The sequence below is a fragment of the Notolepis coatsorum genome (assembly GCF_963971535.1).
Source record: "Notolepis coatsorum genome assembly, chromosome: 12".
NCBI lineage: Eukaryota > Metazoa > Chordata > Actinopteri > Aulopiformes > Paralepididae > Notolepis > Notolepis coatsorum.
Genome location: NC_140176.1, coordinates 78,493,437 through 78,506,900, shown reverse-complemented (window position 1 = coordinate 78,506,900; position 13,464 = coordinate 78,493,437). Strand labels below are relative to the sequence as shown.

The 13,464-nt window shown below is 45.7% G+C and overlaps 2 protein-coding genes across 2 annotated transcripts in view; both read right to left on the bottom strand.

Moving 5' to 3' along the window:
• Positions 1 to 4,734: 4,734 nt before the first annotated feature.
• Positions 4,735 to 5,769, bottom strand: gpr12 (G protein-coupled receptor 12; the record flags this gene model as incomplete). The annotated part of the gene is made up of 1 exon (XM_084326571.1): positions 4,735 to 5,769. The coding sequence occupies exon 1, from the start codon at positions 5,764 to 5,766 to the stop codon at positions 4,735 to 4,737; it is 1,032 nt and encodes a 343-aa protein (XP_084182697.1). The 5' UTR covers positions 5,767 to 5,769.
• A 2,368-nt stretch (positions 5,770 to 8,137) lies between these two features.
• Positions 8,138 to 13,464, bottom strand: part of usp12a (ubiquitin specific peptidase 12a) — a 32,205-nt gene continuing 26,878 nt past the window's right edge. The window contains 2 exon segments of the mRNA XM_084326569.1: positions 8,138 to 9,059; positions 12,208 to 12,286. Of these exon segments, the coding sequence (XP_084182695.1) occupies positions 8,958 to 9,059; positions 12,208 to 12,286 (181 nt within the window). The 3' untranslated portion in view covers positions 8,138 to 8,957.

Here is a 13,464-nt window from a genome sequence, read left to right as displayed (position 1 = left end):
AAGGTGGCGATTCAACTGCATCGATTTGAAAATGTTAGAATCGTTTTTTATTGACCTATAGTCCATTCATGCTGAGTGAATCAGTTCCCCCAGCCACAGTTCTGTATTCAACATTTTTGGGGGAATTAACTGATAGAAAATGTATCGAATCGCATCTAATCGAATCGTGGGCAAATGAAGAAATTTCATGATGCATTGAATCGTTGCCTGAAGAATCGCAATCGAATCGAATTGTTGTGGGGTCAAATATTTACACCCCTACATCGGACCATAACAAAGGATGAAATAAAGTGTAATACCAAGCGGTGCTCTTTTTGCCTAGAGGTCACTGTTTGATGTGATCACAGATTCTACCTTTAAATAAATACAGGCATCGGCCTGACACTGTGCACAAGATAACATACACAGGCTACATTCCAGTGCTAATGCTGTATTCTGCTTTCCCTCCAGATCCTCCTTCTCCAGTACCTTGTAGACCAGTGGTTCTCAATGTGAGGTCTCCATAAGAATAGGGAATAATTTTTCCAGTTAATTTCACTATTTCATTCACTAGAAGTGAGAGGATGATCATATAACTGTTAGCTCCCCAACTACAGTATACACTGTAATTTTTTTTTTAAATCACTATTATTTTACAGATTACTTTTGTTTTTCTACTTTAAGTGTAACTGCCATAAAAATACATTAAATTACCTTTTGTCAAAATATTAACCATTAAATAAAGGTTATAATCTGTAAATGTATTTGATTTGACTGTAATTTGACAGTAAGTATTTGGCAATCGTTGCTGCCAGACATTTACCATTTTTTTACAGTCTTCTTTTTTACAGTGTAGACAAGACAGCTATGGAATTCTGGACAGAATCATACCTAACAACCAACATCTTCTCAGATGGTATCAACGTGTATCAATTTGGGGGTCCTTGACAGAAAAAGGTTTATAGCCACTGTTAAAGACATTCTAATTGTACTACATTTTATTTCCCGTCAGCTATTAATATTTAGCAAACACTGCGACAGGAAATAAACTTGGGTCCAAGCTGTTCCCATAGCAACGCAATTCCACTGAAATCATCTGATAATGTGAAATAAACGGGACAGGAAAGATGGACGGTGTGAACATCTCAAATGCTAGAATCCAGTCGTTTTCAAACTGTGGGCTGGGAGCCACTGGTGGGTACCAGCATTTGGTCAGGTGGTTCACTGGATGAAAATACAAAGACTAAATTAAATAAATGGGGAGTTTTTTTTTATTAATGGTATCTGAGTCACAGATGACCTGTGAACAAACTAGGCATTATTTTCACTAACAATTTATTAGGCTAGAGTCAATATGAAAACGTACTAGCTTGACATGGCCATGTTTCAGTGTATTTCCACCCTCTGTTTTTAAATCTATCGATCCAGTTCTCCCAGATCACTTGTTACCTTCGAGGATGAAGGAAGGAGGGAGGGAGGGAGAGAGGAGGCATTAGGTCTGCATTTGGAAGTGGCCCATTTAGCTCATAGAATATTTTAGAGGTCACTTGATGGACACCTGCTTGTACTAGACTAGATTGATGCGACGTGGAATAGAACATTGAAGATATAGGAGAGACAAGGACACACAAGAGGCCTTATACGGCTCCAATTCTATCAAACGGTACTGTTCCATTCACTTTGGCTTGAAGTGCTGGAATTCTCCATGGAGAGTCAACGTCCTGGTCCTGTCTGTCTGTCTGTCTGTCTGTCTTCATAGATGCCCGGAGGAACAGAACACGCACAGAGGCCACTTCTCTCAGAATGACAGGAAGACTGGCAGCATTACCCTCTTAAGGTCAGGGGTCAACAGGAAGTTACTCATCAGACCTGCTCTCCCCCTCCATGGAGACAGATATGGTCTGTCAAGCTGCAGGCCACGCGCAGACACACACACACACACACACACACACACACACACACACACACACACACACACACACACCCAGAGGCCATGCAACTCACACGGTATGCACAGAAAGAAATGGTAACCTAATTCACATACTCACACAGACACTTTAGGTTACAACACTCAGAACACTTCGTTAGGCTCACAAAGGCAGAGGCAAGAACAGAAAAACAGTGATAAAACATTTTCACGATTTCATTCATTGTATAAGAGACTGGAAATGGCCGAAGCTTGATTTGGGGGGTTGTTACGTCCCTTTTGCAGAAAGACGAGGCAGTGGTATCATCGTGAGTAGTTTGTGGCAGTCGATAGAGTTATTCTATCCCACTCTCTCCAACCGAAGACGTATCGGATCCCCTGTTTGAAGAGATCCTTTATGAGTATCGTAGTGCTCCGTTAGCCCCCGGTCAGGCTGCATCGTAGTACACCGACGGGCATCCGTACTCCAGTGGCCAGTATCGTATTTCACTATACGCTGATGGAGATCATGTTGCACGGGGGCATGGATGTTATTGCTGTCTGTGTGTATTGCTTCAAATCCATAAAATAACTACCACTTAGGCTAGTTATTGCTGATATGATCTGGCGGAATGGGGGGGGGGGGATCCTGAACCGTGTTTTTTGTCGGTTCACCGGTTACCTCGAATAACAAATCGTCGCGCGTGAGGAAATCTTATAGGCCAGAAGTAACGGGTGGCCGACGTGATGCTCGGAGCAGCTGGTGGAGGTCGCTGCCTGTTGTGTTTCCATTCAACTATGTTGGGAGTCCAATGAAAAGCAGGTGGTCTACACAGTAAAAAAAAAATTAAAATAAAAGCTGAGCTGGAAGAGTGAAGCCCGCTCGCTAACTGTCTGTTATCCAGATTGAACAGGCTCATTCAGGCATATAGAGGTATGGAAGAGGGTCATTTGTATACTGTACAGCAAGACAATTCCCATTACTCCTAAAAAATTAAGTTGATTCACTTGATTGGTTTTTAGCATCCATCCACGATTGTAGCTCTTTTTTTATATGCAATACATGAGGTACAGAGTAGCTCTATAAAGTATGTTGACGTCATTGGTACTGACACGGAACATAACCATTCAGTATAGATATGTGGATCTACAACACCACGCGAGATCTGGAGAGAGCAACGAGAAGGTGGATCTGTGCTTGTTGCATGCAAAAGTACATCCAAATCTAGCATGCGGATCACACGATGGTTCACAACGGGTGTTTAAAGAATTTAAGGGTCATCATTACTGATCAAATGAACGGCGATACATTCTAAATGTAATCAGATTTACAGCATTCAGAGGCTATCCGTTAGGACATTCAATAAGTAACACTAATGTGGGATTGCAGCCAATTCGTTACAGGGGTGAGAAGAGAGATGCAGTTACGTCATCAGATCATCAGGCCTATAGTCACCAGCCTTTTATCATCTAAAGTCATGCGCGTGTGTGTGTGTGCGTGTGGCGGCGGTAGTGGTGGGGAGGGGAGTAAATGGCGCGCGGGGGGATCATCAGGGAACTATCCCTAGAGGCCTCACGGATATACATGCTGAACTAAATCACATTCGCACACGCTCTAGGAGGGTGTAGACTTTAAAGCGAGCATTTCAATACAGATAAATGGAGAGAGGGAGAGAGGAAGATAGATATAGATAGAGGGGGGGTATAGAGAGGGGGATATATGGAGAGGACAGAGGGGATACAGGCATTTCAATACAGAGAAATGGAGAGAGAGGAAGATAGATAGATATGGGGGAGGGGGGGTAGAGAAATGGGGAGATATGGAGAGGAGAGAGGGGATACGGGCATTTCAATACAGAGAAATGGAGAGAGAGGAAGATAGATAGATATTGGGGGGGGGGTCGGGGGATAGAGAGAGGGGGAGATATGGAGAGGAGAGAGGGGATACGGGCATTTCAATACAGAGAAATGGAGAAAGAGGAAGATAGATAGAGGGGGGAATAGAGAGAGAGGGGGAGAGAGAGAGAGAGAGTGGGGGGGGGGGGGGCTCTCGGGCTTGGTTTTCCTCCTCGGTGTCTGTGGAGGGCGCGGATCACGGAGCGGCGAGGCTATTTTTAGCCCTTCGCGGTTGTTTAGCTTTCGACGCACGTTCAGAGTGCAGCAGCGAGACGAGTTGCAGCTCGAGCCTACAGCCGGGCTTCACTGTGGAAATGTCTGCAGCTCTATCGTCCGCTCTCCCTGGCCTTTTCCATGCGACACATTGCACACACACACACACACACACACACACACACACACACACACACACACACACACACACACACACACACGCGTGCGTTTGTTAATTTGCCGTGCGCAATTACGCACGCGCGCGCACAATCTAATAATAACCTCTCTCGCAAAAAGCACATATAAATTAAAGCTCCAGCGCCTAGAACCTATATATTCACAATCTATATACATCAGCTGCTGCTATCTCGACGCGTCCATCGCTCTCTCTGCAGAAGAACACGGACAGGGCGTGGCACGGTTTGAATGGGAGGGGGCGGGATGAGACCTGTGGCAGCCTTGACTGGGGAAGACAGTGAGATACCTTGCCCTATATGTAGATCATAACAAAAAACAGACTGCCGTTGCCATCCAGGCGGGCTATGGGCTGACCTCTCTCACAAACTCCATCAGAGCTGACCCTATAGCCCTATATAGCCAGAGCCACGGTGGTGACCCCGCTATAATGCCCTCATCTCCCCTGCCGCTGCTCTCTCCAACGCTGGACAGAGCCACGACGGAGAAGCAGCGTCGCAGAACCAACGCAGGGCACCTCTCTCCCCACACCTGCGTCTGCTCGGTCAGACGTCGCTGGGGGTCCGCGCCCGCTGTGCCACGCTCGCCGGCACACAGCCGCAGCACACCAGCCACAGCGCCTTCTGGATCTCCTGGTTCCTGAAGGCGTATATGACCGGGTTGATGACGGAGTTGTAGGTGGCGGGCACCAGCGTGGCGTAGGTGTAGAGCGGAGGGTAGGTGTAGTCGGCGACGAGGGAGTAGACGGTGAACGGCATCCAGCAGGCCGCGAAGGTGCCCAGGATGATCGCCAGCGTGGACACGCCCTTCCTGGTGGTGACGTAGTGGGGCGTGGCGGCCAGGAAGTGGTGCTGGAGGGCTATTTGGTGGGCGTGGCGCATCACGATCTTACAGATCTGCACGTACAGCTGCAGCATCAGGCCGAAGAGCAGCAGGAAGGAGACGGACAACACCGCCACGTTGTTCTTGGTCAGCGGACGCACCACGCTGCACGTGGACTCCTCCGCCAGGCAGTTGACCCCCGTGACGGGCAGCAGGCCCAGGCACAGGGACAGCCCCCACAGCAGCACCAGCATGGTGTAGGTGAAGGCGGCCGTCCGCTCCGAGTTGTAGGTGAGGGCGTAGTAGAGGGACAGGTAGCGGTCGATGGTGATGGCCAGCAGGCTGAAGACCGAGGCGGAGAAGGAGGCCACCACCAGGCCCACCGTCAGCAGCTGGGCGGAGTCGGAGTGCAGCAGGTAGGCGCAGGTGAAGTGGAGCACCAGGCCCAGTCCGGCCAGCAGGTCGGCCAGCGCCAGGCTGCCGATCAGCAGGAACATGGGCGCTCTGAGGGTCGGGTTCTGCCAGATCACCAGCACCACCAGGGCGTTCTCGCAGGCTATTAGGGTCCCGGAGGAACACAGCACGATGTCCCAGGGGTTGACCAGGAGAGGCAGCTGGCTGGGGGCGAGGGTCTCCTGCGAGGGGAAGTTCTCCAGGCCGGTGCTGTTGTCCATCGGACCCCCACCCCCGCTGCTGACCCAAGCCGTGGGGTCGGGACTCAGCCAGCTGGGGGTGACCGGCGGTACTGCACTCATTGTGCCCCCCGTCTGAAAACACACACACACAATTATATACACACACACACACACACACACACACACACACACACACACACATAAACACTGGTGATGTTCAGCAATTCACATAAACATATAACTCAAACTGAGCCAGTTTATTTATATAAATTGTGTGTGTGTGTGTCGTATATGTATATATATAAAATATGTGCAAGATCACACACATGATCATGAGTATGAGTATCTCATAGTATATGAGCCCAAACAAACAAGCCTCTCTCTCTCTCTCCTTCTAATAGAGCAAATGCACATTTTTGTCGTTCTTTCAGATACCATTACCGTTGCAAAGTGGCAACCTAAAAGAAATACCGTGGACCTCACGCGCATTTGAAAATGAAACCTGCCTGTATCCTGCAGGCTATACAGACCTGCTATTAACACAGGCCTGTGTGGACAAATATTTGCCTTGATGTATGTTGGACTTTATATATAATATAGGAACATTTAAGAGGATAAAGCAAAAAAGAAAACAACAAACCTTTCAACAAACCTCAGGTCACAATGAGTGAAAACGGATATTAACAACTTTACACAGGTGTCGAGTAGTTATGTCATGGTACTGTCAGGCTGAGCGCTGCTTCCATTCACAATGGCTGAAGCTATATATAGCATTAATATAGACGATCACACATCGGCGTCTTATTGAATTCGACGTTTTTTTTTTGCCAAGCTGCTAAGCCGCAGGTCGTCCTAATTTGAACCTTACAAGCAGTTTATAAACCTAACCATATAACCACTCCCGGCACTCCAACTAGCTACACATTTAAAATAAATGTCCCTACATATATAACGCAGCCGTCATGGAAATATCACATATTATGTCGCAAACCCTATCACACATCCACACTAAATCAAATAATAAAAAATAAAAGAAATCACCTTGCAGCAAAGAAACAGTCCGTGGTTGTTCCACGTCAGCAATAGGCTATACAGAAACAATAGGATGCTTTTTTTTTTTTGCTGGCACGCCCAGGAGGATGCTCATTCATTCATTCATCCAGTCCCCCCTGCCCCACCGCACCATCCAGCATCATCATACCTTGACTCTTGAGGTGCGTGAGAGACTCCGGTCTAAATGGATTGGCAGCCTTGTATTTCCATGTTATCGATAACGATGGCGGCAGGCAGGCAGGTGCAGGTGCAGCAGCAGCGCCGGGGGCCAGACAGATGCAGCAGCAGCCCGGGGATGTGTTACTGTTGGTCCTCTCTCTCTCTCTCTCTCGGAGGAGGAGGAGGAGGAGGCGGTGATGATGATGGAGAAGAGAAGGGGGCGCGCAGCGCAGCGGCGTGGACTGCGGCTGCGCGGTGGAGGAGCGGTGAACTGAGCAACGCGCGGGTGAGGTGGGGGGGGGGGGGCGAGACCCCGAGAGACCCCCCCCCTACGCAAAACGGCTCAATGTCGGGTCCCTGCCGTTTCAAGGACACGGACAGATACACATCTGTGCGTTTCAGTGAGTGAGATAATAAAGAGAGACCCTCATGGCTATAGCTCGAACTATATATCTGCGCTCGACATTTTGATGTATGGCACTGTATGTGTAGGCTACTAATAATCATCGTTGTGGTAATTTCATGAAAACAAATACATTTTAAATACATCTTCCACAGAATTATTTGGATTAGAGTTGAAACACCTGCACAATCGCACTAGACCATAATTAGTCGTCGGGATATCCGAGGTCAGTTCCAAGATAAGATATGCCAATAACAAGATGCACAACACATCGCCTCGCTCTCCTCTCCTCCAAGTCCCCCGCGACCGTCGCGACGTGACGCCCAGCTATTCTGGTCCCGTCTGTTCTATTAAGAGAACACCAAGATCTGTGTCACCCCCCCCCCCCCCCATCTTCTCTACCTCCTCCATTTGTTCAGTGGATTTGCCATCAATCACCTTTAAATAAATATATATATATATATATATATATATATATATATATATATATATATATATATATATATATATTAGTTTAAAATGTTTTACCAAATTGACCAGGAATAATAATAATACATTTCATTTATATAGCACACTTTAAATTCAGTGAGCTCTCAAGGTGCTTACAGGAACATTGATAGTCATAAAAGTAGGTATCAAGTATGGATTTACCTATGTTAAGTTGACCAAGCATGATGTAGCACAGCGCGTTGGCTGTTCTTATATAAAGGCGTGATGCTCAGGTCTGATTAATAAAAAAATAGCTCCTGTTGCAGCAGGACGACAGAACTACCAGGTGAGACCACTGCGGGGCGACGGCGAGCAGATATGAGTCATCAGTGCGCACCTGTGGGAGGTAGACAAACAAACGGGCAGAGACACACGCACACAGCAGCCTGAGTCTTATTATTAGCTTTTATTAATTTTTCTTTAAAACAGAAACTGATCATTTCACAACAGGCCTTTTTATTTATTTTTTTAAGAGCAACCCTTACATTAAACTTGCCAACACCTACAAAACGGTATCAAAAGTGCACCATAGTGTCAATACATCTTCTCAAGGTCTGACATTTTCCAATGATAGTATCATCTTCTTGTAATATTTACACAAATATCGTTCTGTACACTGTACGACCTTCTGCGTCCAATACTTGGGACACTCCCCTCCCCCCCATTCTTATAGCCCCCTCCGCCCATGAGCAGAGTGGCAGCGTAAAGGGGGAGGAGACACCTGACCAAAATATCACATCATATTAATCATTTAAATACCCGCTCACCCGACACCCCATGTTAAAACCAGCACGTCACTCATACTCCCGTCCGTCGAAACAACCACCCAGCCTCTCTCTCTATACAACCCTCATCCAGCGTGTTTAAAAACAACCTTGACACAGAGTCTGTTTAACCTCGACACAGCTCATTGTTCCTGCAGCAGCAGAAGCAGCGTTTATGTCGCTGTCCAGACGGAATGAAGAGGGGAGGGGTTAGCGGGTGGGGTGGGGTTGAGCTGCAGTACTGTGCATGTAAAACAGTTATAAAGGACACCTGTGCAGGCAGGTATGTCACCATGCGGGGGGGCGTGGTGTGTTTATAGTCCACGACTACTCCCACGGTTGGGGCACAGAGCTTTTTCTTATTTTTTTCTTTCTCCCTCTCTTCCTTTGACGTTTTATCCTCCCCTGGGCGACGCCACAAGGAGGCGCTGTCCTCTCCAGGCTCAGTCTCTGGATTGGTAAAAGAGGATGTAGCCGGACTCTGAGTTCTTGGAGATCTCAGAGGTGAGACCGTAGAATTCCTCTATGGCCTGGGCGTCAATTTTCTATGGGAGAGGGAACGGGACAGACGGACAAATTAACATCATGCGGTAGTACGCAACACTATAGTCATGAATAAATTTTTTATAATTATTTTTTTAACACAAGACAATAAAAGAGTATTGCCTTTCCCCTCAAAAACGGATTCATTTTATGAATTAATTGATGATCAATTAAAATGAATGTTGTTTACATTTTGCGTGTATCTCCTCTTTGATTGATTGAACATTTTATTAACAGATTGCAGAATGGGTACAGTACAGTACAGCTCAATACGTACTTTACTTCCCATTTCCCCATGTGGAATGAACCTGATTGGACAAATAACATGCTGGTGCTCTAGTGAGACATCTAATAAAAGTGTAAAGAGAAATCAGTTCATTGTGCCTTTTGTGCTTTGTGTCTTGACAACAGCAACTAATAAGACATGGTATCTTCTACACATGCGACATCCAGTTGTTTCTGCCACAGAGTCGTTAGTTAATAGTTACCATGGCGACCACTCACTGCGAGATAATTTAAAATGTTAAAATACCTTTAAAACTCCACTCCTCCAATCACAACCGTTGGTCCGAGGGAAGAAACAGTTGTGATTGGAGGATCATGAAAAAGAGGGTTTGAGATACATGGTAATCATAGGCGGCGGGTATATAAGGCCAGGGTAGGCTAGGCCTACCCAAATCGTTATGCTGGGAATCTTGAAATGTATATATAATATATGTGCGCAGGCTGCTGGCTATTGTGTGTGTCTTGTGCTGCAGCCCGCTGGCCAAGGTGTCAACGACGAAGGTGTCAATCGGCTAGGTGGCGGTGTTTAACATTCCAGGTACAGGCAGTAACCAATCACGCATAGGCTTAGGTTAAATAATGTAGCCAATCACATCATTCACATGATCATCCTGATCCCGCAGGCCGAGTAAAGCAAACATCTGCGTTCCGAATCTCCGCCCGCCGATCCTTTGTAGCGAACACCAGCGCGCTATTTTGAGTCAAATTTCAAAAAGCAAAATGGATATACGGTATTTTTCCAAGGCATATAAACAAAGTAATTTAGAAGCTGCACCGGGCTGCCCCTGGGCATAACTACGGATCACCGGAGGCTATATGTTGCTTTATCTTGGCATACAAGGGTTTGCTCTAACGTGTAAGAGGACATGATGAGAGTCAGAGTTCATCAAATTTTGCTGCATTAAGGTAAGACAATGGTTAATCTATTATTGGATGCCTTCATTTGAACACTTAATTTGCACTATATATTAAATGAGTGGGGCTCGCCTCGCATAGCCTAGTGGGTGTGTGTATTGACAAAAAAGGAAAAAATTTGCGCGATATTGTCTACCAAATTCTTCATCTCACCCGCCGCCTATGATGGTAATGGGAATTGTGAGCCAGTATTCCCAACTGACATTTCAGGAAACATTTTGTGAGAAATGTGACTTAAAATAGTGCTTTTTAGCATTCACGACAGATTTGTGTATCATTGATTCCCAATATAAAGAAAACAGTACAGATTTACAATATACAGTGGGGGAAATAAGTATTGTACACATCAACATTTTGTTCAGTAAATGTATTTCCAATGAGCGTATTCAAGCTAAATTTGCACCAGACTTTGGTATTAACTCAAGAAATCCAGACAAAATCTAAACATTAAAGTCCATATGTAAATAAAGTTATGTGTAATAAAGTGGAATGAAACAGGAAAAAAGTATTGGACACACTAAGAAAAAGCAGTAGACCACAGCAAGGAAAGGCAAGGAAATAGCTGAAAACCAAAACTAATTACGAGGCAACTCTACCTCCTATCTGTGCTAATAATGTCAACTGGGTTAGAATATATTGATGGGCTATAAAATGTATTTTTTTGTTACCAAGGTGCCACACAAGAAACAACAACTGATGGGTAAAAGCAAAGAGCTCTCAAGACCTTCACAAACAGATTGTTGCAAATCATGAAAATAGAATTGGCTAAAGACGTATTTCACAACTTCAGAATCTTCCAGTAAGCACCATTGGGGGCATTATCCATAAGTGGAAGCAACATCACTCCATCAACCGGCCATGCACAGGAGCTCCTCGCAACATTTCTGATCAGGGAGTCAGAAGGATACTTAGAAGTGTAGCCAAAGAGCCATGGACCACTAGGAAAGAGCTCCAGAAAGACTTGGAGGCAGCAGGTACAACTGTGACAGAAAGGACCATAGGCAATGCACTCCACCGCCATGGCCTCTGTGCACACTCAGCACGCAAGACTCCACTACTGAAGAAAAGACATGTTGAAGCTTGTTTAAACTTTGCCAAACAACATTTGGACAAGCCAGTGAACTACTGGGAGCATGTACTCTGGTCAGATGAGACCAAAATTTTACTTTCTGGCTGTCACACAACACACCATGTTTGGAGGAGAAATGGCACTGCACATTACCCGAATAACACTATACCAACAGTGAAGTTTGGAGGTGGAAGTATCATGGTGTGGGGCTGCTTCTACTCTCCTGGTACTGGCAGACTTCGTATCATTGAAGGAACAATGAATGGAACCATGTACAGAGAAATTATTGAGAGGAACCTGCTGCCATCCACCAGGATGCTGAGGATGAGACGTGGGCGGACCTTCCAGCAGGACAACGATCCAAAGCAAACAGCAAAGGAAACTCGCAGTTGGTTTCAGAGAAAGAAAATCAACTTGTTGGAATGGCCATTTGTGGAAGCATCTGAAGATCCAGATTCACAAGAGCCCCCCCCCCCCCCCCCCCGCAATCTTCAAGATTTAAAGACAATCTGTGTAGAGGAATGGGCCAAAATCACACCTGAATACTGCGGGTGATTAGTTACATCATACAGAAAGCGTCCTTGCAGCTGTCATTACAAACAAAGGCGTCTCCACTAAGTATTGGATAAATTTCAGTTAGTGTGTTCAATACTTTTTTCCTATGTCATTCCACTTTATTACACATAACTTTATTTATGTATGGACTTTAATGTTTAGATTTTTTTGTCTGGATTCCCTGAGTTAATACCAAAGTCTGGTGAAAATTTCACTTGAATGGCCACATTAGAAATATATTTACGGGGCAAAATGCTGATGTGTTCAATACTTATTTCCCCCATTGTATATGGATATATTTCCGCCAAGCCATAACTGTGACTCACCTCTACAATGTCATCATCGAAAAGTAACCAGAAGTCATGACTCTTCACAATGGCAATGTAATGACCCCGGTTTGGACCGCTGAAAAAAAACACATTTTCTTAAATTTTTCTTAAAATCTTTTATCATTTGCTCCCATCCCCCAATTTAGCAACAATAAAATGTCTTCTCATGCCAATATGGGGGACTCTGGTACAAAATCTCATAGCAATGGAGGGCGGCTAAGTGGCGCAGTGGGCAAGGCGCTCGCCACTAACGCAGGAGATGCTGGGTTCGAGCCCAGCTCTCGGCGTTGCTTCCGGCTTGGCTGGTCGTTCATACTAATACAATTGGCAATATTAGGGGGTGGGAAAGCCGGTGGGTGGGGATCGGACGTTGTGGACAGCGACTCCTACAGGTCGGTTGGTGCGCCTGTACAGCAGAATCAGGAAGCAACGGGGGCAGTGTGAGCCTCCCACGCGTTACTCCTCGCCGCTGAGAGGTTGCGCTGTACAGGTGAAAAGATGCGACAGCTGCCTCCTCGTGTACCGGAGGGGACACGTGATGCAAGGCTTGGTCCACATTCCAGCCGACCAGTGGGAGGCATGGTCTAACAACGTTCGAGACAGGGGAGGGTAGAATTGGATAATACGAAATTGGGATGGGAGAAAAATAGAAAATGGGGAGAAAAAGTTGATAAAAAAAAAAGAAAAATATCATAGCAATGGGGGTCCGTGGTCTAATGTGTACTTATTTAAGCTTCCTTAACATGAAAAAGTTTGGGAACCATGAGTCTAACCAAAGATAGAGGTCCTAAATGAGATACAGGTCTGATTTCTTGTAATGCGACCTCAGTCTGAACAGTTGTGCGACTTTAATGCAAGTTTTACGTCACTCTCGATTGACATTTGTCAAAAGTGTTAACGTCCAACTTCTTTATTGTTCATTTGCGCATGTGGGTTAGTTCAGAAGCAGTGACCAGTTCACACTGGAATCTGATATTGGCCACATTTAAAAAAAAATAATAATAATAATGTTAACAGCCAAACAAAATAAATCTGATCTGAGCAATAAATCAGAATTGAGCACTAAGGCTGTCAGTGTGAACGTAGCCTTATATAAAGGTACCTCAATTTCTATGGGCCACAGAGAATTAGCCATATCCTGTCACAACCTCTACGTCTCCCATTTGGGTGAATCTCCTAAGGTGAGGGGGCAGTATGCACCGTGTGAGACCCACGCCTTGCTGTACACGAACCCTCTCGCTCCATGTAAGGTAG